This window comes from Vombatus ursinus, unplaced genomic scaffold, assembly GCF_900497805.2.
Source record: "Vombatus ursinus unplaced genomic scaffold, bare-nosed wombat genome assembly UNPS02014782.1, whole genome shotgun sequence".
Lineage (NCBI taxonomy): Eukaryota > Metazoa > Chordata > Mammalia > Diprotodontia > Vombatidae > Vombatus > Vombatus ursinus.
The window spans coordinates 3949738-3976643 of NW_020954560.1; the positions used below are offsets into that span (position 1 = coordinate 3949738).

General features: G+C 40.9%; 2 protein-coding genes across 2 annotated transcripts in view; both read right to left on the bottom strand.

Annotated features, from left to right (window-relative positions):
• Positions 1-476, bottom strand: part of CD101 (CD101 molecule) — a 39755-nt gene extending 39279 nt beyond the window's left edge. The window contains exon 1 of the mRNA XM_027866765.1: positions 360-476. Coding sequence (XP_027722566.1) covers positions 360-423 — 64 coding nt within the window. The 5' untranslated portion in view covers positions 424-476. The remainder of the gene's footprint in view (positions 1-359) is intronic.
• Positions 477-11196: 10720 nt separating this feature from the next.
• PTGFRN (prostaglandin F2 receptor inhibitor) overlaps positions 11197-26906 on the bottom strand; it is an 81013-nt gene continuing 65303 nt past the window's right edge. The window contains exons 7-9 of the mRNA XM_027866736.1: positions 25745-25852; positions 13536-13841; positions 11197-11650 (exon numbers count right to left, since the gene is read on the bottom strand). Coding sequence (XP_027722537.1) covers positions 11484-11650; positions 13536-13841; positions 25745-25852 — 581 coding nt within the window. The 3' untranslated portion in view covers positions 11197-11483. The remainder of the gene's footprint in view (positions 11651-13535; positions 13842-25744; positions 25853-26906) is intronic.

The window sequence follows — 26906 nt, forward strand, 5'->3', positions numbered from 1 at the left end:
AAAAAAAAAATGGTAATGGTGAGGAGGGCAATAGTAGGTGGAGGAACAGGAAAGGCTTCCCAGAAGAGGTACCACTGGAGCTGAGCTTTGAAGGAATCCAGAGATGCTGAAACGTGGAGATGAGAAGGGAGGATATTCCATTTCAGTCCTGGGAGGCAGCCCGTATATAAAGTTAATGATGATGCTAAGGAGGAGGTCTATTCTTTTGCCTGCTACAGCAGCCCCCTCCCAGCACAAAACCATCCTCCCCATTTATAAAGTGCATATCAAATGCCTACTCTCTTCCCTCCCATCTTTTCTTCCATCCTACTTACTAGACCTGGCAACATGAAGAGAAACATGTGGATCATGCAACTTACTCAGAAAGAGGAGAACATAAGTTGTCACAACTGGGACAGGTCCCATGGGGAGAGGGAGAGACATGGCCTTTTCCTGGTGGAGTGAAGTTATTTGAAAAGCAGATGGTGACAGACAGAGAGCTTTCTTCACAGCCATAAAGAGGAAATGAGGGTGTGGTTTTTAGCTTACAGAGACAGAGAGGTGCGTGCAAACATAGAACATGTTGCTAAATGCTCCCCTGACCTAGTCACTTCCATTTGTGTGTGTATGAGAAAAATAGTTAGCTCAAATATTTATATATTTTTAAAAATGACAACCAACTAAACAACAAAAAGTTCCTGAAAGACAGCTCCTTTTCCACTCAATGAGTGGAAGCTAAAAGCCTTCTACAATTCTCTGTAATTTCCTTAAATATGTGAAAAATATATATGATCAGTCAACAAACATTTGTCAAATGCCTACACTGTGCCAAGCACTGGGGCGCCAAAGAAAAAAGTAAAACAGACCCTGCCCTCAGGGAGTTTACATTCTAGGAGGGTGGACAACATACAATCCATCAGAGAACTGAATGGAGATGATAAAGAGACCAGAATCACTCTCCTCTCTGACTGCTCTTCCTCATCTCCTCATCAGAACAAGGAAACAACAAAAAAGATCTCAAGGGAACAATTTTGGAAGGGACCTTAGAAGCCATATACTCTGACTCTATGAGTTCTAGAGAAGTAAAGGGACTTCCCAAGGTGATGTAGGTGGCAACAAACAGAGGCATCGTTCAAACCCAAGACTTCTGGCCCCACATATCTAGTTCTTTATGCTTCACCACGCATATGGTGAACTGTTCCTAGAGATAAGCCATTCCTACTTCCAAAGTGAAGGATACATTAACCATCAGGCTTCAGATCCTAACGTTAGGTTAAAAAGCTGAGAGGGGACAAGGCTATCTGAGATACCTCATTGTCTGTAATATAAAGTCTAAACTCTGTTCTCTAGTATTCCAGGCCCTCCATTTTCTGGCCTCCAATGTTTTCTCCTACAAATTTGCTTCACAATCCCTGCACTCTGACCAAATCGGACTATGAAACTTTGCACCCAAACATGCATAACACATTCTCCTTTGGTTTTCTACGCCCAGGCCAGCCATGTCTCCATTCCTCTCCAGGCTCCGCCCTTGACTCTCTAGACTTTCTCCACACCCACCTTTTCACTCTGGAAGTTCACTCATCCCCTGTGGCTCCCTCACTCTGGAAGTCTACTCTGGTTCTGTCCTCACACTGGAAATAGACTTTGTCCCTTTGGTCCCTTCTTCTGATTGATCAGTTTCTCCCAGAACCTCCATTAAAATTTTTTTTTTTTTAATTTTTTTGGAGGCAATCAGGATGAAGTAAGTTGCCCAGGGTCACATAACTCATAAGTGTCTGAGGCTGGATTTGAACTCAGGTCCTCCTGACTCCAGGGCTGGTGTTCTATTCACTGTTCCACCTAGTTGCCCTCCTAGAACCTCCATTTTAAGGAGAGCGTCCAGGCCAGCTAAGTTTCCATTTCTCTCTGAGCTCCACTCCTGACTCTGGACTTTCTCCACCATGACCCAGTATAGGTACCTTCTCCTCCCATCCTCCAACTGTTTTTCATCTCTCATTTATGTCATTTTCCCCTTTTAGAATATAAGGTCCTTCAGGTCAGGGATTGTCTTTCTGCTTGTATTTGCATACCCAGTGCTTGGCACAATACCTGGAACATAATAACAATAAAAACTTCTTTTTTTTTTTCCTTCTCTCTTTTTTTTTTGGGAGGGGAGAGGCAATTGAGGTTAAGTGACTTACCCAGGGTCACACAGCTAGTAAGTATCATCTGTCTGAGGTTGGATTTGAACTCAGGTCCTCCTGCCTCCAAGGCCAGAACTCTATCCATTGCGCTACCTAACTGCCCCCTAATAAATACTTCTCAACTTGACTTGTACACAATGATCATCTTGCATGTAACACCCTTTCTCCTACCTACCTCATAACTGCCTTTCTCAAATCCCACCTCTATGATACCTTCTCCAAACCACCCCAGCCCAGGATGCTATCTCCCTCCTAGGAACTCCAACAGCCACAAATTTGACACCCATATACCAATATGTATTGTACTTCTGAAAAATTAACAATACATTTTGTTTCTCCAATTCTACTGGAAACTCTTCGGTACCTTTTGGGATCCCCCAGTTTCAATGCAATGGGCTACATATATTATAAGTCATCAACAAATATTTATTAAGTAGGACATAGGATCACAGATCATAGATGTAGAGCTGGATGGGGCTTTAGAGATCATATGGTCCAAACCCCTTAGTTCATAGATGAATAACATAGATGAGGTTGAGAGATTTGCCCAAGATCACATACATCATAAGTGACATGACTTAAGCCATAAGTTGTGTTATTATTAGCCAAGACTAATTAAAGTACATGAAAGTAAGGGGAAGAGAGGTGAGAAGTGAAGCAAGGAAGGAGAAGTGGGGTTAGGCTCTCCCAGACCACAATCAGGAAGGCAAATATGGCAGCTGCAACTCTCCACAGAAAGAGCTACTCCACTCATGGCCATAATCATGATAGAGGCAGAGTTATCTTGGGAAACATGATTTGCTGCTATGAACATTTCCTGGTCTGGAGCTCAGGGGCTAATATGAGGGCCATGGCAGTCTGCAATCCTGTACTTAGGTAGGGTAGCTGATGTTTCCAATTTCCTCAAGGGCAGAGACCGTTCCATTTTTGTTTTGCATCTCTAGCATCTAGCACAGTATGTTGTGTACATGTGTTTAATAAATATCTGTTGGGTATGTGTGTTTAATAAATATCTATTGGGTATATGTGTTTAAATATGTGTTGGTTATATCTGTTGGATTCAATGGAATATCTATGACCTAAGGTATTCATGGGGAACACAATTCTTGGGATGAAGATTTTTTCTTTTCTTTAAGTTCATCTTGACCTCTAAGTGCTTGGGTTGTCCTGGGCTCAGGGTCATCTGTGATGCCCAGATTTTCTAGCCTTGGTACCCCAGGCCCATTCTGGGGACTCCGTTCAGGAAAGATAGAGGGCAGTTTGAACTCTGGCATGAGGACCCTTTGGATCAATATTTCTTATCTTCTTATGACAGCAACGCACAGTGGAAAGGGTATTAGATTGGGAGACAGAGGACTTAGTTTCAAATCCTGACTCTGACACATATAACCTGAGCCCCTCTGGGCATCTTCATCTGTAAAAATAAGAAAACTAGATTAGATTAACCCCAAGGTCCCTCCAAGCACTAAATAATATGATCCTAACAGGAACAGACCTGTTTTTGACCCTTAATTCAATTCAGTAAGTATTTATCCATTAGACTATTAGCTCCTTGAGAGCAAGGACCATCTTTTATTTTTCTTTGTATCTCTTGTGCTTAGTATAGTAGCTGGCACATAGTAGGTGCCTAATAAATGTTTATTGATTGCCCGCCCGCCTGCCTCCTGATGCCTGTAACAGCATGACACAGGCTTTGAATAGGAGGACCTAGGTTTGAAACCTAACTCATGGACATTTATTGGAGATAGAAATAAAAAGTAAAAAGTCCTTCCCTTCATGGAGCTTACATTCTAACAGAGGTGACAGCATGTACATACATAGGCATATACAAGAAATAAAGTAGATCTAATAACTTTGGCAGGGAAGCCATTAAGAGCTACTGGGACCAATAGAATGTGAGGTCCTAGAGGACTAGGGTTGTTTAAACTTTTCTTTGGACCCCCCAGAACTTAGCACATATTAAGTGTTTAACAAATGCTTATTGATTTAACTCCAAAAAAGACCTCCAGCAGAATGTGGGATTGGGGCTGAGTCTTGAAGGAAGCCAGAGACTCTGTGAGGTCGAGGTGAGGAAGAAGAGCATTTCAGACACGGAGAGCAACCAGTGCAAACATACGTAGGTAGGGGATGGAGCACTGTGTGTAAGGAAGAATACACAGACCAATATGGCTAGATTTTAGTGTGTATAGAGGGGAGTAATACGTAAGAAAACTGAAATATAGAAAAGGTTCAGCTTTGAGGTCGTTTAAATGCCAAACTGAGAACATTTTTGATCTTAAAAGTAATGGGGAACCACTAAAATTTATTAAGTGTGTGTGTGGGGAAGTAACATGGTCAGACCTATGTTTTAGGAAAATCGCTTTGGCAACCTATTACTTAACCTCTCTGATATTATCTGTAAAATGACAGAGGTCAATTAGAAGATGTCTAAGGTCCCTTTTGTGTCTAAGGGACACAAAAACAAATAAAAACTGGTCCCTCCCCTTCAGGAGCTTACATTCTACTGGAAATGAGTTACTTCACCCCACACGCAATTGTAACCCCACTTGTCCACACGAGAGACTTTCACTATCTTAAGTCTCAATTTAAAATTGTTTTAGGAATGTTGTACCTGTCAAGAAAATAAGGGAGTAACAATAAGTAGCTCCTCTGGAGAATAAGGCGGAAACTGGCTACAACCCTTCGTAGAGTACCAGAAACTATTTAAGCACTTTGTAAAGGCTTTTGGGGGGACGATGAAGAGGAACAAGGGTTTGACATAAGGAGACAATCACTGTCAATGCCGTGTAGACAGATGAACATATCTGCTATGAGTATACACATTGTCCATTACTGGTCATTGTAGGAACACTCCCTGATCCCTGCCTCCAACTCCAACCTCACTTTCCCATTTTAGTGGCCAATTCATATTGGGACTTTATATTGATAAGAAGGTGGAAGGAGGGAAAAGGAGGGAAAAGGAAAGAGAGGAGAGAGAGGAGGGAGAGGGAGAGAGAAAATATTCTTGGTATCATTTTAAAAAGACAAAAAACAAAAGTAATGCTAATAGAAGACAATTATTCTATTAACCTGGGAATCACTTCCTTGCAAATGTATCAGTTGAAAGGAATGTTAAAACACAGTTCCTGATTTCGAGAACAAAAACAATGAATGGACAAAGCAATAGGAAAAAAATATATTCTGTTAGAATAATTCTGTGCCAGTTCTGGGGAAATGAGTGAAAGGGAATTTTTTCCCCTCAGATCTGACTCATTACAAAGCTTGTAAAATACATACAATTCACATCCACAATTCCTGTGAATGAGGCCCGTGAATAACTCCTGGAGCTGCCCTTCTAGTCTTCACCTGAACTGACCTTTCAAGATATCCATCTGGAGTAACCTTTGATCAAATGGAGGAAGCCTCAGAATTTGGGAGTGCCGGCATCAGAGGGTCTTAAATACAGAGCTGGGATGTACCTGAGAAGTCAAAATCGAATTTTACAGAAGACCAGAAAAATGAAGTGACTTGTCTAAGATCACACAGGAAGTAAGGAGAGAGCCAAGACTTGAATTCTGGTCCTTTGACTCCAAATCAGGGCTTTCTTCACTCTATTATGTTGGGTTGGCTTCCAGTTTAGTCAGCTCTCTGGCCTTTAGCCCCGTATGACTAGTTTTGCCCTCAAAAATAAACCTAGAATGTAAATGTCTTAGGGGTATAAATTATCTTACTTTTAATAACAATAATAATCAATTAAATAATTAAACAATTAATTAAATAATTAAAGGCAGCGAGGTAGCACAATGAGTAGAGTGCCAGCTCTGGAGTCAGGAAGACCTGAGTTCAAATCTAGCCTCAGACACTTTCTAGCTATGTGACCCTGGGCAAGTCACTTTAACCTCTGTTTGCCTCAGTTTCCTCATCTGTAAAGTGGGGATTATAATAGCACCTACCTCCCAAGGTCATTGTAAGGATCAGATGAGAAAGTACATGTTAGCTATTATTATTATTAGTGCTTAACAGAATCTGACACATAGGTAAGTAATAGGTTTGTTGTTCAATTGTTTCAGTCACTTCCAACTCTTTGTGACCCCATTTGGAGTTTTCTTGGCAAAGATACTGGAGTGGTTTGCCCTTTCCTTCTCCAGCTCTTTCGATAGATGAGGAACTGAGGCAAACAGGGTTAAGTGACTTGCCCAGGGTCACACAGCTAGTAATTGTCTGAGGCTGGATTTGAACTCAGAGAGATGAGTCTTCCTGACTCCAGGCCCAATGCTCTATACACTATGGCGACACCTAGCTGCCCCAGTAACTAATAACAGCTAGTATTTATATAGTGGTTTAAGGTTTGCAAAATGCTTTACATATGTTAACTTATTTGATCACTTTTGTTTTGGGGTCTTTGGGGGCTAGTACATAGTAGGCCCTTAATCAATCAATAAACCTGATTCAGTGAAGAGAGTGAGGTTGAAGTTGAGGAAGGAGAAAAGAGCTAGAAGACAGAGTAAAGGAGACTTCTACCCCCTTTGGTCCTTGAGGAGCCTTGAAAACCTAACTGGGCTCCTGGATGTTCCAGGAGGCCTAGACCCAGCCTTGTCTGTTGTCAAGAGACCAACAGATTGGGCTCCAACTGCCATGACAGCCACCCATTGGGAAGCCCTGGAGTCAGGAAAACCTGAGTTTAAATCCTGCTTAAGACACTTATTAGCTGTGTGACTCTGAGAAAGTCACTCCCAGACTTAGTTTGTACAATGTGGGGATTGGATTCAGTAGGTTCTAATAAATCTACACTCCTTTATGCCGAGTACCATAGAATTATAAACCTGTAGTCCTATTCTCCCATTTTATGAATGAGGGAAGTGAGATCCCAACAGATCAAGTGACTTATCCAAGGCCAAACAGTTAGCAACAGAATTAGGCCTCTTAACCTTTATACCAATAGTTTACCCCTTCAACTTGGTAGTTTGGGGCTTCACCAGAGTTCCAAGTTTGATTAATGTACTAAATTGAGGCTGTATTTAAAACCTTTTGGAGGCGGATTCCAGTTCTTCGGGTCTTATTTTGATGTGGGAAGTGGGTCAAGAAGCTGCTTTGAGTTTATTGGCAAAGACATAGGTGGAGTGAACCTTGCAGTAGACTGAGCTGGAGAAGTAGAGGCAGATGGGGGAGATAGGCTCTGTTGCTACCTACCACGAAATACTACTATGAGTTTGGGCTAGGAAAGAAACTATAAGTTAATAGGATCATAAATTTAGCGCTAAAAAGAACCTCAAAGATCTAGTCCAGTCCCCTTGATTTTATAGTTAAGAAAACTCAACAGAAAGGAGTGACTTGCCCAAGGTCACACAGGTAATAAGTAACAAAGCCAGAATTCAAACCCAGGACTGAAATCTGACTACAAATTCAATGCCCTTTCCACTGTACCATATTGTTGCTTCACGGGGCACATGTGCTCATTTCCTCGGTTGCAAATCGGAAGAACAATAGTTCCCGCTTTCATCCTGTAGATCAGTCAGACGCCTAAGAGGTAACATGACCGGGAGATGAGGGGGCATACCAAACAGAACTGCCTGGCACCTACCCTTTCCTTTCTGTGTGGCATCAGGACACATCAGCTTTACTGAAGCCTATTAAATTCACATGCTTTTCTACCCTTGACAACAATCTAAAATGTCGTCAGGGTTTGCCAAATCAAGAGAACCACGGACATACACCATTCATCTTGCCATGCGAGGGGAGGAAAGAAAAAGCCCAATAAATACCAAGCTCTTAATACATTTTGATTTTAAATTAAACTTTCTTTAATGAAATTAGAAAAAAAAGAACCAGACTGTGTATTGCATATTATTTGTGATCACAGTATAAAACACAATATAATCAGTTCAAATGACACTGAGTATGGACAAAAATACGCAAACCATTTGTCTAAGCAAGTTTTTGTAGATTTGTGAGCTGGTGTTTCCGGTCCTTGTTTCTTGTGTAGGAAAAAGTCTATACTTTCTCCCCAACTGATGTGCATGCCGGGTGTGTCATTAGGAACCTGGTGGATCAGAGGAAGAAGAATGCACTTACCCGGGCCCTGGTTCCCTTCTTCCTCTGTTGTCAGTTGCAAAGCTAAAAAATAGTTCAGATTTTTCTGCGAGTAGCAAGTTGTATATTGCTTATTGTCCCTGCTGGGAAGGCTCAGTCTCTGGGTCACTGACTTCAGTGACAAATAATGGCTGCCAAGAGTCTGTAGAACAAAATGCAGAAGGGAAAGTAGACAGAAGGGTCTTGATACCAGGGGTCTCCTGTGCTGGGACTTCAGGGGAATGCTGGGAGAGTGGGGAGAACGGAAAACACTAAGAAATATTTAAGTGCGATAGATGTGTCTCTGCATTTTCACTGTCCCAAGAGACTTTCTTTATGGTGTCAGTTTGTGTTTTTGAAAAACAACAACAATAACAACAACAACTTCAGTATGTCTATAAATTTTGGTTATTTAAAATTCACTCATGTGAATAAGCCCTAGGTTTTTTCTAGGGAATATGTTTACGACCATCACGTTGCTCAAATAAACAAACATAAGTGGCGACTTGTCGGCATCAGGGGTTCTAGGACCCCTGGTCATTACATCATTACAACTGCTATTGATGGCAGGAACCTCTCCCACCGGGACCCCTACATGGTATCCCAAGAGGGCCCTCACCAACACATTTCACACTAAAGAAACAGAGAGAGAGAGAGAGAGAGAGAGAGAGAGAGAGAGAGAGAGAGAGAGGACAGATAGAGAGACAGACAAATGATCAGCAAAGTTTATTTTCCAAGTTGATGCAAGGTTTTTTTTGGCATGGTGTCCTGGGTCTACCTCCCTCGCAAAAGCTACGGAAGCAGACATTTTGGGGCAGCTGCTAACATTGCTCTATCAGCTCTGACCAGCAGCATCAGCTTGTAAAGGAAAAGGCATAGGGCACAATTCCCCACAAAGCTTCGCTAATGCTAGTGGCATTGGCCAAACCAATCCATTACGTAGTGCTCAACCCTACTAGAGCTGCCAGGTTCCTCTCCCTCTCCGCCTCCCCCCACCCTCATCGAGAGCTGGGCGCTCTTCTCTACTAACAAGAAAGGCTTGAGTCATGAAAACCCTGAGTTTTCTCTCAGCAAAATGGTAGACCCCAAAGTGCTCAGAGTGTGCTGGCTATTAACTAGTAAAAGTCCCAATGTCAACTTCGTGATTCTATGCTGCCTTTAGAAAAGCCTGATACCTCTCTCCATGGAAAAATACCTTAAAGAAATGGTGTCTATTTTAGTGTTAGCATGGGGCGGGGGCAGGAGGGGGGAAAGGGGAGGACAAAAACTTAATGCTATTAAAATCTTACAGTTTCTCTGTTTGGCCATCCCTACTCCATAAAGGGCATAAATGTGGGGGTCCTTTCCATTCAAGGACATGCAGACCTGGAATGCCAGGGTCTGCTACTGTCCTAAGGGAGCATTCTTGCCCTGGGCACTAAAGACTCTCATAGCCCAGAGACAGCACTCATCATTGCATGAGCAACCGTCTCTATTAGCAGAACAGAGGGAAATCAATGTGGAAACCCACATGGTCATGGAAACTGTAATCAGTGAGAACAGGTGAGGATAAGAAGCTGGGGGAGGGGGAAAAGGGAAGGGTTCATCCTGCCAATTATGAGGAAATGGAAGTACATGAATGCTTTTCTTTGGGACCTGACTTCTTTATTGCTCAAAACAATTTCTTCTCCTCCAACCTCCTCCTCCCCCCCTTTTCCTTGGAAGACAGCACTGTGACTGCTCCTTTAGAGTGAGAATAAAAGCAAAGCAGACAGAAATCTAGGCCATGAGTCATCAATGGGCCTCAGAAAACCCCACTGGGATGCTTCAGAAAGGCCAGGCCGAGTCTGAGACACTTTGGAAAGTAGGACAGTGCTGGGGGAAATCTTTTTTAAAAGCAGGGGGAAAAAAAAGCCTCAGGACAAATAACATTTCTTTCTCTCTGCTCTGACCCACTGTCCCAGCCCTGACTGACACAGTCAAGGAAAAGACTGGTATTCATTCAGCGGGCTGTTTACGTGAGAATAAATACATGGGTTTCATTCCTCTTCCTAACCATACCCTCTCCCCTTAACACCCTGTTGAGCTTCCTAAAAAAGACCTGATGGATGAAGAAGGCCATGGAAAGGAATGGCTTTTCCGCCTTGTTTCTGATTCCTTTCAGGTAAGACAGTCTTGCAAAACTATTCACTTTCCTGACCAGGGAGTCAAAGCAGCAAGACTGGAATGTTGGGTTTCTGCAGGTGCTCCCATGGGGCCCACTGGAGCCGCTGCCAAAGTGGCTGCCTGGCGGGCAGGAAAGTGGAGGTGGTGGTGGCTTCTTCTGCATGCCAACATGGGCCCTCGTCACATCTCTGTCATTCCTGCCCTGAGCTGTATAAGGTCAGCCTCCGAGCCCTGCCTCCCCAGCTTATCCAATTGCTTGCTCAAGGGAAAGGAATATTCAGAGCTGCCTCTGCTAAAAGTTGGTATTTCCACCCCCCAATCCTCATTTCTTCACAGGCCTACCTATTGCCACTAGCAAAGGGGGTGTTGCTGGATTTTTACTCGGCTTACATTTTAAGGCTGAGGTGGCAAGGTAAGGTGTTCGGTGGGGTGTCAGGTTCTAGGGTGGCCAATAGTCTAACACTGAATGAACAGAGAGGGAACAAAGAAGCAAAAATGCCTTTCGATTCAATAGGAAACTAAGTTTCCATGTAAAGTGTAGCACAGGCCCCTGAAAATAGGGGGATGATGATAAAAGCCACAAACTGGCTTTTAGCAACAGCGCCATGCTGTCTCCAAAGCAGTACTAGAACATCTCATTCAGAAGATCTTAGCAACAGTGCCTTGAAGTCAACAGTGACCTATTGGAGTGAGCAAGCGAATATTCATCCAAGACAAAGGTCTCTAAATTCTGCCACCCCACTTCTCTCCACAACCCCCTCTCAACAGACAAAAAAAATAGAACATGGAGTTTATAAGAGGTTCTAAAAATCGGTTAAGAGGAAAAAAAAATCAGACAAAGTTCACTGTTTAAAAAGCCCCACTTGGGAAAACATACACTGTACGAAACAACTGATATATCCAGAACAGAGCGTCCCTTTAGAAAGTGCCCTTGGAGGGGTCAGTACTGGTAAACATGTCCCGTGCTCTCGGTTCTTAACATGCAGAAAAGAGAGAGCTGGAAGTCCCACCTGAGATTAGAGAGGACTTTTCTTTTGTTAGTGTAAAACACTTCACTCTAAAATGTCACTGTCCTCTTCTCACCCATCTCTCTCCCACAAAGATAGTCCTTCTTTCTCAGGCACGAGCCTAGTCCATTTCCATTGACATGAGGCGCCTTCGCTCTCGTCTTGTTTCCTGGACCTCCTTCTTACAGCACCAGTGAGAGCTGCAGTAGCCTATGAGGCAAGAGATGAGTCCAATAACGGTGGAGAGGCTGATGCCGATTAGCAGGGGATACTTGAAGGCATTCAGAACTGTGTGGAAGAGGAAGAACAAGGTTAATGAAGCAAACGGAGCCAGCTCTGATCTTGACGACAACTCACGCAGTAAAACTGGGGGAATGTTTTCTTGATGAGTTGCTTTTGATTAGTCCAATGTCCCTTTCCCAAATTCAATTTGATTCAATCCAAACATTTATTGAGGACCTACTATTTACTATCTCAAAAAGTTCTATGAACAGGGGTGCCAGTGTTTCTGTCTTATGTGTAGATGAGGAAAGAGGTAAGGGTTTTTTCCCCTGTCACCCAAGGGTAGGGAAAATAGATTAAGAGCCCACAGCAGAATCTAGGCCTATGTTCCCTTCACTTAACTAATGCTGCCATTCCCTCCTCTCAAGTGAGGAATAGGAGGTAAAAATAAAAACAACAAAAACTCATTTGGTCATCTCTGAGTATCATTTTTTTTAGGCAGGGTAGGGAGCTATGAGGGTGCCTCATGAGAGGCAGTGAGTGTGGTATAGTGGATAGAGAGGCAGTCTCAGAGTCAGGAAGACCTGAGTTCAAGTTCTGTTTTTGATTTTCAGTCAATTCTGGCTGTATGACCTTGGGCAACATGCTTAACCACTCTGTGCCCATGGCAACTCTCTAAGATTATAAAGCATGGAAGAGATGGCACTCTACACTGGAAATGGTTTCTTCACTGGGAGTCCACTGTGCTGAAGAAATCATATACCTGGTCCAAAAAAAAAAATGGTTACCTTACTTTTGTATCAGTATATGTGTTCCCAAAATTTGTGAAGAAACCAAATGTTTCTAAGGCAAACATCACCAAAGCTGGCAATTTAATGGGAAATGCTATGGTGAATCCTTTTGCAAAGTGAATCATCACTTTCTTAATACTCTTTATAAAGCTACATTTTCATAAATGGAGTTACTTAAAGCACTTTACAACAATACTCACACATGGAGGCAAAACATCAGTAGTTAAGTCACGTAAACTCAACAATAACCACACAAAACTAAAAGCTGACCTTCCCACCCACCCACACACTGACAGTCTTGCAGGCTGGCGGAAAGGAAATGGGTGGTCAGTCTTTAGTCTAGCATTGAATCTAAGAGGTAACCAATGTTAAAAGGGTGAGTTGCCAATGTCATGTTGAGTCAAATGGGGGAGATGGGAACAGGGTGGATCTCTCTACACAGTGGCTTTATCTAGAAAAAGGACATTCTTTTCCTTATTTGTTTTTGACTAGGCTGAAAGATCTATCAGGGCAGGGAACACTTGAACTTTGTGTCTCCCTCCCCTAGGGCCTAGCTCCATGATCTCCACATAGTAGGAACCTGATAAGCATCTGCTTAATTAAATAGTTCCCTCCCCCTTCCCATTACACCTGGGAAAAAAATCTGAGGAAGCAAATAGGGCATTTACACAGGAGTTCAAAGGGCATGAAGATATCCATCATCTTTCTAATAGGTCTAAAACAGGTAGAACCCATAGGCTTTTGCTGCTTATTTCTTCTGTAGTTAGATTCAGGCCTATGTCAAAATTCTTAGATTCTTAACCTGGGGTTCACAGACCCCCATGAACAAATTTCAGGGGAACCTTGAATTTGGGTTTTTTTTAAATACATTTTTAATAGCCATATTTTGGCATGATTGGTTTCCTTTGTAATCCTACGTATTTTATTTTATACATGGAAATAAACAAAAAACGGTATACTTCGAAAGCTTCCATAGACTTCACCAGACTGTTAAAAGGATCTATTAATCCAAAAAGGTTCAATCATTCTTCCTTGAGATAGAAAACAATATTCACTGGAACAATTTTTTTATACTAGGTAGTCCCTTGCTGCTGGTTACAATAAAGCAGACTGAGGGCACTTCACAAACACTGAGAAAAGTGAGCATGTGAGGTCCGTACCATCCATCTTCACAGTTACAAAGATGGGCTTGGATTTGATCTCTGTCTCTCGCTGCCAGGACCCTGTGATTGATTTGATCCATGGTATCACAGCACAAAAGTAGTTGCCAAAATCTTGGTCTTCAGAGCCATGAACCTGTAGGAGGAATTCCATCACACTGATCTTCTCCAGGCTCAGGTCACTCTTCCAGGTTCTCCGGGCCTTGTTCACAACTCCTTTCCGATCCAATGAAGACAGAAGGACAGCAGGTTTGTCCAAAGCAAAGGAATGGACAGCAAACCAGGATACATCAAAGGACATGTCATCTAGAGTGGGCAATCAAATGAGAAAGAGCAGTCAGTGCAGTATATGGATCAGGGTCCCCGTACACAAACCTGGAAAATAATAGAGAAAGAAAATTACCACGTTATAGAAAAGCTCCTATGACTAGCGCAGAATGTAAAATCGGTCTGTGGGGAGATCATTTTCTAAACACCTCAGTAAATTGGACCCTAAAAACAACGAAGTTAGATAGCACAGCAGGAGACAGACCACTGGACTCAGACTCAGAAAGAGCTAAATTCAAATCCTTCCTCAGACACTTACTAGCTGAGTAACCCTGGGAAAGTCACTTAATCTTGCTCAGCTCAGTTTCCCTGTCTGTAAAATAGACATAATGATAGCACCTACTCATTGAATGAGATTACATATAAAGCACTTTAAAAAGTTAGGAGCACTATATAAATCTTAGCTATTAAGTGGGTTAAAAGCCCACCACTCACTCATACTTTGCTATACTTCTTAATGGGAAATGCAATGTCCTTTTCAAATGACAAGTAGGAATAAAAGAGAGAGACAGAGAGAGACAGAGACAGAGAGAGAGAGTGACACAGAGACACAAACAGAGAGAAAGAGACAGAGACAGAGAACACAGAGAGACAGAGGGCCCACCGGAGAGTTCTGAATGTCAAACATCTTCAAGTTTGGGGAGAAGCATTGTTTTCAAAGTCAAAACAAGGGCATCTCTGAAACATCAGGCTAAAGAACACAGCTAAATACATGTTGATTCCAATGATGTAAAATGTTTGCTTAAACATAGAAAAAAGATAGGAAGAGAATCCTGAGAAATGGGAACAGTTTAGAATTCAACGGCCACGTGTTCCTTTTTTATTCTGGAAAAGTGCTTAAGTTTATAATATTTAATAATAAATATTTTAAGTCAGACCAAGGAAATTGGGGATGGTCAAACAGCCCCACAGAGTAATGTTGCTGAATTGTGAAGTACTTTGCAAAATTAAAGTTCTAATAGAAGCAAACAAATTAGCATGGGCCTAAGAGAAATAAAGTCTTTGGGACAAGTAATAATTCTTAGACAATTTGGGAACACAGCCAGCAGTGAGTGGCATGAGGCCTCAGCCTCTTCAGGTTAAAGGTGTGGCTGCCATCAGGGGGCACTCAGCCAGAAGCTTTGGGAAGGATTCTGGCCAGACCAATTCATTTTTTTAAAGTACACCCCCAAAGCTGTTTTTCTAAATAATGGAAATTAATATATTTATTATTAATTTAGCAAAATACACTAAGGGCAACAGAAAAGGCAATGTACCAATATTGATGTTTTTAAGATACGTATTAAACAAATACATGGGTAACATGAAAAACAACTTTTTCTAATACAAGATTCTCTAGATGGTCCCTTTTACAACTTACATTGAGATGGAGTGTTGGACTTAAGAGTCAAGATGGCCTGAGCTCGAATCCTACCTCAGATAATTACTATCTATATGTGATCCTGGCTAAATCCCTTTACCTCAGTTTCCTCATCTGTAAAATGGGGATAATAGCAGCATCTATTTCAGAGTTGTGAGGATCAAGTGATAACATATGCAATGTTAGTTATTATTCTTACTTAAAAGTAACATAAAAATATACCCTCCACTGACATGAGGAATGTTACCTTTGAGGTAGGGAGGGTCAGCACATCTTTTCCCCATTTCCAATGCTGAGAGGCTTTGGCACTAGCCTTATCTATGCCACAGGGCCACATAACAAAAAGAATTCCTTAAAAACCATAGGATGCTTGGAGGAAACCAAATCACAATTTGTTTTTAATGAGTCAGACTCTTCCATCCACATACAAACCAAAAGGGCAAAATTCCATAAGCTGTGGCCTACAAGCTAACAGCCAGCCTGAGCTGGCTACAATTACACTGGAGAATGAAACTTTTTTTTCTTTTTTTGGTGAAGCAATAGGGGTTGAGTGGCTTGCCCAGGGTCACACAGCTAGTAAATGTCAAGTGTCTGAGGCCAGATTTGAACTCAGGTCCTCCTGACTCCAAGGCTGGAGCTCTATCCACTGTGCCACCTAGCTGCCCCAGAATAAAGCTTTTTATGCAAAGAACAGAGTGTTTCATTCAGTCATAGGCCTATGGAGTCTCAGGGATGGAAGGACCTCGGGGTCATCTACTCTAACCCTCACACAAGCATTTCAGTATACCCAAGAAGAGGTTAGCCCAGCTCTGCTCAGAGACCTCAGAATTACATACAGGAAGAGCACTGAAAATATTGAGCTTGGCACATTCCCTTCAGGAGCTTTGTGAGCAAAAACACTACTTCTTTGTTGTTTTAGGAGATTTCTCTTCCCTTTTCTAGTGATGGGGACCCTAACTTGGAATTCATCATGGAATACTATCCTGGATCTCTAACACACATGCCATTAGACCAAAGGGTAAGTTTGGACAGAGGATGGAAAAGGAGAAAGATATTACGGGGGCAGGGAGGACAAGAAGGAGCCCAAGTGAGATTAGATAATAACAACTCACATTTCTGTATTGTTTTAAAGTTTACAAAGCAGAGCTCACACATTTTAAGAGTTCTGACATGGGGAAAAATAATTTTCCATTGATTTATGGGTCCAATGACCCACAACACCCCCCATACATCTTTTCTACCCATTAGATGTATCTAGACATTTCAACCTGAATCAAGTCAACAAGCATTTATTAAGCATCAATTGTGTTCTAGATACTGTGCTAAGTAAGCTCTAGATTATGGTGACCTACTATAGAGGTCAGGTGAACAAAGACCTGAGTGGCCCCTAGGGTAATACATTAAAAAAACAGAAAGAAAGAAAAAAAAATCCAGGTGTCTGGCCATATTTCTACCATACCTTCCCACTCGTACCACGTGAATATCACTTCACCTTTCCTCTTTAAAGTATCATAATTAATTGGAAATTGGAGGTGCTTCGAGGAGGGAATTAAGAAGGAAAAGACTATGAAAAGGCCAAGGTGAATTTGGACCTGCTTCAGAAGGCTGGAGGGTCATAGACTGTCACAGAGAAGGATGGGAAGAGAAGGGACCACGGAACCTCTGGAGCTCAGTGATACCCGCTCACTGTCTCAGATACTTTCCATAGCTTGGGAGGAAGTGGCTTCTTGGCTTCATGGATTGGCGATTTGGATTCATAGGTGCCATCAGGAAGATCAGTCTTGGAGATTCTACCATCACAACAGCTCTTCCATTTGTCCCCTTCTTTCCACTCATACTACCACCATCCTAGGTCACTTCCTCATTATCTTGACTATTAGGAAGCAAGACCTTCCTAACTGAACTCCTGGATTCCACTTTCTCCCCTCCCCAATCCATCTGCCACAAAGCTGACCAAAAAGGCTTCCTAAAGCACAAATCGAATGCCACCCCTTTGCCCAAGAAACCCCAATAATTTCCTGTTACTTCTAGGGTAAAGTACAAACTCCTCAGCTTGGTATTCAAAGTGTTTCACAAACAAGCTCCAACAAACCTTTCCAAGTCTGTGTCGTATTACTCTCCTCCATATACTCTACATTCCATTGCAGACCCCCAAGTCTGTATCTCCTTCCTACCTCTGTGTCTTTGCATATGCTCTCCCCTGTTCCTGGAATATATTCCTTTCTCACTTCTACCACTCAGAATTCCTTTATTGTTGCTATTCAGTTGTTTCAATCATGTCCGACTCTTTGGACCCCATTCGGGATTTGCTTGGCGGAGAAACTGGAGTTGTTTGCCATTTCCTTCTCCAATTCATTTTACAGATAAGAAAACTGAAGCAAACAGGGTTAAACGATTTGGCCAGGGTTACATGGCTAGTAAGTGTCTGAGGCTGGATTTGAATTCAGGCCTTCCTGACCCCAGGCCTGGTGCTCTATCCACAGCACCACCTGGTTATCTCCCCTAGAATCCCTAGTTTCCTGCATAATTCAGCTCTTGTGCCATCTGCTATGAGAGGTCTTATCCCACTTCCTCCATCTCATTCCCTAACCCTGCTGTTAATGTTCCTCCCAGCACCCTCAACCCAATACCTCATATTTATTTTGTATGTACTATGAGTTTATTTTTATCCTGATAGACTACAGTAAGCCACTTCAAGACAGGGAATTTTCATTTTTGCCATTATATCAATAGTACCCGGAACATAGCAGGTATTTTAATAAATGCTTGTGGAGTAAAGTCTTTCCTGATCCCCTTTATTATTACTCCTTACTTCTTCTTTGAATTATCATGGATATATTTATCTTTTTACATATTATATACCACCGGAAGATTATAAGCTTCTTGAGGGAAGGATCTGTTTTTTCATTATGTTTTCGTATTCCCAGTGCCTACTACAGTAAATTGCACATGGAAGGCACTTAATAAATGCCTACTGTACTAGAATGGAAGAAATGAGTAGTAGAGCAGATAGATTAAGAAGTCATTTCATCTGTTTACTTTATACAAATAATTGAGGAGGTCACTATTTTCTCTGGAGTACATATCTAAGACCCAAATGAGAAACTCCTGAGTCTTGTCAAAACTGAAGAATGCAACCAAAGATGGTTATTCATGTGTGGAGAAATTGCAATTCAAGAAAGAACTTAGAAACGACTCAGGGAAGCCATGGAGAAGAAATAAGTTCCCATTAGACTGCAAAATATTTATAATGGCACTTTTTGTGATAGCAAAGAATTGGGAAAGAAGGTTGATGCCCACTGATTACAGAATGGCTAAACAAACAAACAAAAAAAAAGAATGGCTAAACAAATCGTGGTACATGGATGTAATGGAATATTCTGGTGCTTTCAGAAATCATAGGGATGATAAATCCAGAGAAGCATGGAGAGTTTTATATAATCTGATGCAGACTGAAGCAAGCTGGGCCAAGACAACAACATGCACAATGGCGCCAACAATATAAACGGAAAGAACCACCACAAAACGATCAACAGCAAACGCTGAAACATGACAAAGAATGAGAATGGCACCAATGATCGGAGAAAAGAGGACCCTTCCACTGCCTCACTTCTTTTATTTTCAGACTTTTGCAGGGTATTGATCAGTTTTGTTGACTTTTTTCTCTTCTTTTTCTTTAAAAATATTATTGTCATATAGGATGACTCTCAGGGAAGGGAAGAGGAAGGATACTGGGACAGCTTTCAGTGATGTAAAAAAGCAAAAGATTAATAAAAATAATTTCTTTAAAAAAAAAAAGAAACTTAGAAAGCATTGATAGAAATCATGAATTCTTGGGTTAAAAAAAATCAACTAAAATCTTAAAGCAGGGGTGGGGAAGCTGCGGCCTCCAAACTTTACAGAACAAATCCCCAAAAGGAGGACTTATTCTGTGGATTCAGTCAAAGGACCACATTTAAGGACCGAGAGGACCACACGTGGCTTTAAGGCCAAAGTTCCCCACCCCTGGCTTAGAGGCTCTAAGTGGTGTTTTCATCACCCTTGTCAATTGAATACAGGGGTTTCACATACTTTTTTCACTTACTTTATTCTTTTTTTGTGTTTTTTTTCTTTTGTCCTACTTATTCTTTCATAACTGTGACTAATATGGAACTATTTTTTACATGATAGTACATGTATAACCTATATCAAATTGCCTACCATTTTTGGAAAAGGGAAGGGGAGGGAGGGCGGGAGAAAAATTTGGAACTCAAAATCTTGTAAAAATGAATGCTAAAAATTGTATTCATATGTAATGGGAGAAAAAAATAAAATATTATTTAAGAAAAGAATATGTGGACTTCAGATGAGAAATCAGATCTTGGACGTGAACAAGTGGTTAAAAAGATGGTATCTGGCACAGTTTAAAATACAGGCATGATGGGCTCTTGGCCAGCAACAGATTCACCTAAGAAGTCAGAGTAAAAAATAAATTTCCCTGGAGTAGTCTTAGGAATCTAATCCAAAAGACTTAAAACTGAAAAGAGATGGGTAGAGAGAATATATCTTTCAAGACAGCTAACACACAGAACAGTAGGTATCACATAGGAAGAAAACTAGCAATAGGGAGGACGGATGATTTACAGGAGATAGTATCAAAGAAGAGAGTTAGTAAGAAGACCCATGACCCTGGGTACCTATGTGTAATAAACAAGGTCAACTGGAAATCCTAGTGCAAGAAAACAACTTCAACTTTATACCAAGACTTGTGGGATGGGACTCATGATTGTTGCTGGATAAAAGATTTGGTAGAATAGTATTATATATTAAGAAGATACAGAAGGAAATATAGAAGGATGACAGAAGGAAGAACCAGATAAAGAGCTTAGGAAAAAGATCATAGGAGTTACAGCAGCACTGTCCTAGACGCTAAGGATACAAAGACCAAATTATCAATAGTCTGTACTTCAAAGAAGATTAAATTCCTCTAGATTTCATCTAGTCCAACCCAATTTACATATAAGGAAAATGAAGCCTGGCATACCTAATAATTTTTCAATTTCTTGCAGTTAGATTTCTGTACCATTCCATTAAAACAGAACTAAGGTTACCAATGATCTCCCAATGTCCAAGGCCCCTTTTTTCCCTCCAGTTTTCACCTTCCCTTGACTTTTCTACAGCATTTAATCCTATAGGCCAAAGCCACCGCTTCTTACTGGCTCCTCTCTTCATTCTCTCATACTGTCACACTCTCTTAATTCTTTTCCTTGGTTCACAAACCACAATACTCTCTTGTCTCCATGACAGTACAGTGACTGGGGACATGTAGGTTGGAGGAGAGTAGATTTCAAAGGGCTGGGAGAAAAGGTAGGTGGGATCTTTGCCTACAGGGGAATCTAGCCCAAGAGTTATGGAAAGCTCTCAAGAAAGAAATTTTGAAATTACAAACAAAAACATTTCCAAAGAGGAAAAAAATGAGAAGCTATCTAAGGAGACAGGTGGAGATAGATGCAGAGCTCATCAACCAGCTTAGATTTTAAAAAGGCATACACAGAAGAAGGAAACCAGGGCAGGTAACTGAGGGCAAAAACAAAAGCAAGCCCCGGACCTAGAAGAATAGTGTCAGAAGTGCTAAAAAACAAAAAAATCCAAATGAGAAGGCTAGTGATGAATGCTAAAGATGGCAAATATGATTTTTTTGAAGCTACACTGGGAAAAAGAACAGGATCAAAGAAAGAAATGCTGCTGTGGGGTAGATGATATAATGAAAATGGATGATGGAGAGTAGAGAATTCGCCTCTTATTTTGGCTCTGTTTTCTCTGCCAAAGAAAATGATCTATAGTTTGGAAAGAATAGAATGAAGCACGTTAACAGTGACGTAAAACACAATGTAAGTAAGGAAGTAGTAGGACAGTGCCCAGATGCCTTTGATGACTTCCAAACACCAGGTCCAGAATATATCACAGGATCCTCGAAAAACTGGCAGATGTGATTGCCAAGCCTTCTTAGTATTTTTTGAAAGAATGGAAAAAGAACTGAAAGACTATAGATGGACAAATGTACTGATTTTTAAAAAGAAAAGAAAGTGGAGTCTTCAAAGTTTAGGTCAGTAACTTTGATTTCTATTCTTGGCAAAATTCAAGAAAGCATGATTAGAAGAATAGTGTATATTGATCTAGGAAAGGAAACACTGATCATCACCACCAAGAGCCAACACTATTTCCTAAAGGACAGATCATATCAGATTTAGTTTATTGCGTTTTTTAACAGGCTGTATAGACTATTAGGGGATATTGTATAATTTGCCTAAATGTTAGCAAAGTGTCTGACAATATGTTAGAATTTTATAAATTAGATCTTAATAGCGCATTAAGAGATAAAGTGAACAGAACATGGGAGGTGACAGGCCCACAGTACTCTATCCTAGTCAGACCATATATAGAGTGTTTTTTTCAGTTCAATTTTAGGAAGAACACCAATAAGCTGGAGATCGCCCAGAAGACAGTGACCAGGATGAAGTGAAGATTGGTGATCAGATCGCATAAATACTAATTGAAAGAATTGGGGAAATTTAGCCCGGAGAAGAGATTTGGGGGAGGACATGGTGGGGACCACATGGGTTGGGGTACATAGTCTCTAGGGTCCTTTCTAACCCTATGATTTTGTTTAAAAAAGGTTTTAGTTAAAATTAAGGTTTAGTTAAAATTGATGTAGGCAACTAAAAAAAAATTTTTCCTATCTACTTTTCCCTTCATTCCTATTTCTTCATTATGCCATTTTTCTTTGTGGTCTTTTATTGCTGCCTTCAACAACAGTAATGGTAGCTCACCCAAGGAATAGGATCATTGCTTATTTCTGTGAATAGTATTTACCAACTAGTGAAGCTAAGACAGATGTCATTTCATTCTTATTTCCTATGAATTCTTCTCTTCCCCATCATCTCAAAGTTCATTTCTCTAACTTATCCCACCATTCATCCCTCCATGGCAGCTTTTAGTAGTAGAAACAGTTCTACATTTGTACTTAGAAGGCCTGGGTTTGGAGCTTGGCTCTTCCCCCTACTGCCAATATGCCTTCTATGGTCCTCAATTTCTTCATTTGATAATGAAGATGTTAGACGAGATGACCTCTAAGGTTTCCTTAAATTCTAAATAGCAGAATCATGTGAGCTGATTGGTCTTAGTATCAGTAAACCATTATTAGACTCATTCCTTCCTCCATACATCTTTACTCAGATTACTCAAGTTCTCCTCTATGAGATGGCCCCAGACACTTCTCTGCTTATCAGAGTTCGGCCTTATCTAATCTTGTTTTCACACAGAGACATGCATAGTTTCCCTTTCCATGCTGTTCATTTCTGGCCTGCTTCAGGTCTTAATCATTCTAGAATACCAGAAGGGAAGTACTTCCAGCTCCTTTCACAAACAATCCTTAAGTCTTATTCTTCCAGTTTCCTTCTATATCAGTATTTCTTCTCCTCAGAGCTGAATCTATTGAAAACTATAGCTTTACTTTGTATAGGACTGGAAAGTATGGAAATATTCAGTACTACAAACGATAAGACTGGGAAAATGGGGTGGGGGGGGGAAAGGCATGCTATAGAAATTAGCCATTAGGTTTGTTGTTATCATTCAGTCGTTTCAGTCATGTCTGACTCTTTGTGACTCCATTTGGGGTTTTCTTGGCAAAGATAGTAGAATGGTTTGCCATTTCCTTCTCCAGCTCATTTTATAGATGACAAAAATGAGGCCAACAGGGTGAAGTGACTTTCACAGGGTCATACAGTTTGTAAGTGTCTGAGGCCGGATTTGAACTCAGGAAGGTGAGTCTTCCTGATTTCAGGCCCAGTATTCTATTCACTGCACCACCTAGCTGCTCAACCAAGGTCTCCCTCCTTCCAAAGCCTTCTCTGGGGTCTTTATATGTAAGAAATGAGACGAAAGTAGCTCATTAGGCCTCATACAGGTTATTGTATTCAGTTCTGGGAAGGACCGGGTTAAGCTGCATAGTGTCCAAAGGAGAGCAAACAAGATGGTGCTTGAAGGGCTGTTAATGAGACAAGGATGGGACTTGTTCTGTTTGATACCAGAGAATACAACCATGAGTGATGGGTTAAAGTTGCAAAGAGAACAATTTAGGCTTGATGTCAGGAAAAAACTTCCTAACAAATGGTGCCATCCAAAAGTGGAATGGACTGAACAGAGAGGTAATGAGTTCCCCAATCTTGGAAGTCTTCAAGTCAAACCTGGATGACCAATTGTCACTGTTACAGTGGGGATGCATTTTGTATCTGGGTTGGACTAGATGGTGGTGAGATACTTTCCAACCCTCAAATTCTGTAATTAGCTGATTTTAAGATTTCTTCCAAGTCTAACAGTCTATCTAGAAGGGGAAGGTCATAAGCAGGATAACGCTGGAATAGGAAAGGGACAATTGATCTGATGTTGTCCCTGTACCTAATTTTACCATTTGTAATGTTTATAAAAGCATCTTAGTAACAGAAAGATTCATAACCTGGACCCAGCCAACTTTACCCATTCTACAATCCAGCCAAACTGACCTATCTGCTGTTCCTCATACATGATATTCCCTCTCCCATCTCTGTGCCTCTTCCTAGTCTATTTCCATAGCTAGAATATATTCCCTACTCATCTCTGCTTCTTGGAATTTCCATTTTCCTTCAAAGCTCAGCCAAAGCATCACTTCCTACATGAAGCCTTTCGTGATTCCCCCTACTAGCTGCTAATGCTGCCCTCCAATTACCCTCTATTTATTTTGTATACAATTATATATGTACATGTTGAACTCCACACCCCACTCCCAATAGCAAGTAAGGTCCTTGGGAACAGGTACCATTTCTTTTCTATCATTGTATCACCAGCACCTAGTACAGTGCCTGGTATATAATAGGAACTTAATAAATGTTCATTGATTGATTGAAAGAAGGAAAAAAGCCATTCATCAAATTTAACTTAAGCTACAACTAGCCTGTTTGTGGCTGGGTCTCAAGTCAGCCTGAGTAGTTCCCATATTAAAAGAACAAGGTTACCACATGAAAGGTACCATTTAACTGGTGTACAGGTAGAAGGGAGAATGCAATACCATCAGTATAAGTGGACGGATGGAGGTTGGGGAAAGGGCAGCTCACTGCCTCGGCCTCTGTTTGACCATCTGTCCTGCTTCTTGGGTTGTCTGCAATGGTGGACCTTAATTTGAGTATGTGTGGGTTAGCTGTATTACAGCTAAAGATAACAGTGGCATGGCACACAAGAAGGAGAGAAAGGATTCAGGAGATAGTGGGACAAGAGGATCAGGGAACAGGACTAATCTTTCTTCAGGCATTTAAAACAAAATAAGATATAGAGACTCTTTCTACAACCTATTTGGTCATGAAGTGAGGGAGAAAGAAGTTGTATCTTGGACATATTTCCAAAGAACTTACTGGATAAGTGATTTCTGTTAGGATTATTTGTTTGTTCATTCATTCTTTTAAACACTTACCAAGTGCTTATTATAGTTGGGAATATTAGTATACATAAGACACAGTCCTTTCCCTTCATGAGTTTATAATCTAGTAGAGGGCATTATTTGTATTTATTTTGGTACTTTCCAGCCATTTCCAGGCACTCCAGCCACCACGGCCTTCACCTCTTTGCATCAAAACGTGAGCTGGGCCATCTCCAGTTGTCCTGATCTATATCTGGCCACTGGACCCAGATGGCTCTGGAGGAGAAAGTGAGTCTGGTGACTTTGCACAGCCCCCCTCACTTAAATCCAATTCATTTAAGTCATGGCATCATCTTCCTGATGTCATGGTCCTCTTTGAGAATGAAGAAAAAACCACACGAACAATCAAAAGCTGAACTCCAGCCCCTGAGAACCTGGGCCCTGATTGGTGAATTTTCACCTTATTTTGTCCAATCCCAAGCCCACCGAATCACTTCCTGGTTGTCTCCAAGCCATGCTATCTCACATGCAATCTCCATTTACCTTCCTTGCTTTCTAATATGGACTCTCAAATGTGCTGTCTTCCTCTATTTTAGAAATTCTTGTGGGCAGGGTCTGCCTTGCTTTCTTGTATTTGTATTTCTAGCACTTAACACATAGCAAGCACTTAATAAATGCTTTTTCATTCATTCATTTCTTAGATATTTTGTGTTGACTTATTGGTGTTTTAGTTTCCCAAGCAGGGAGTATCTTGCTGTATTGTATTTGTGTCCCTAATACACGTTCCTGGCATATAGTAAGCAAGATATATGTGTGTGTGTGTGTGTGTATTTATATGTGTCTATATATATATATATATATAATTTCATTGTGTACATACTAATGTTTATTTCTTGGTTTACTGGTTTCAATCCCTGAAGGCAGGGACTGTTTCTTTTCCGTCTTTGTCTCTCCAGCATCTAGTCTAGGTTTGACACGTAATAGTTTATATATAAACATATGAAAGTTAACTGAATAAAATATGTACATGAAAAGAAATACAGGGTTACTCCTCTTCTTCCCCCAATAAAAGGAAGAGGGAAAATGGACAAATACCTGGGTCGAGGGCTGCTCCTTCCAGAGAGATGATGCAGAACAGTTTGATCAGATCGCCTCGATATACTGTTGGAGTGTCAGAATGCACTGAGACGTTAAATATGGGCCCTGGAAGAAAATAATTGTGATCCCATTATTCCTATTGCCTTGGTTCAAAATTTAACTCCAACTCTTAAAATAAATTTTTACATGAGTTTAAAAACATTCAGCTTCTTCTCACTTAGAACTAGCCTGGGAACATCTGCTGAAAGATTTTTTCTACATTCAGATACCAAAAGCTTAACTCTGCCAAATGAATGCATCTGAAAATCAAGAGCAATTTTTTTTCTTCCCTTTTCCTTTCTGTGATGCCAAATGAAGCATGCTCATTTGCAGGCCCTGCAGAAGGTCCCTGGCTTATTGTTATTGGTAGGGTTCACTACTGGGTAATGAACAGCCATCTTAGCAGTGGTGGTTACTGGACATCCATCCTTCTTAGAATTCTACCTTTAGAGGAACTGGAATTGGAATTGTCCCATCAGTCTCTCTGAGAACCACCCTACCTCACCACCCCCCAGCAAATACAGAGGATAATGATGTAGTTCTTTGAAAAGGGGACTGAGAGTGTTATATCTCATTAGATTCTTACGAGGTAGATCATACATCTAGTGACATAGATAGATACAAATACAAGTTAACTCCAGGTGGGGAACAATGTTCTGAATAATTTTGGTAGTTGTGAACTTATGACAATGTTACAAAGAAACCCATACAAAGCAGAGCTTAGCATAGTAATAATATTTTAATGGCAAAATTAATCAAACATATACTTAATGATAAGCATAAGTGTAATTGTTCTGCATAGTAATTAGATGTACATGGCAAACCATTCACATAAATGAAAATTAATGATTGGATGGCAGATTTAGAGTGAGAAAGGACCATAGAGGTCATGTAGACCAATGCTTTCATTTTACAGATGAAGAAATTTAGGCCTACAGATGTTAAGCAACTTACCCATATTCACATAGGAAGTTAGCCAAGAATCAAACCTGGGTCATTTCACTCCAACTCCATACCCCTTTCCATTGTCAGTCATTTAGTTATATCTGACTCTTCGTGATTCTATATAAGGTAAGGTAAAGATACTGGAGTGGTTTGCCATTTCCTTCTTCAGTGGATT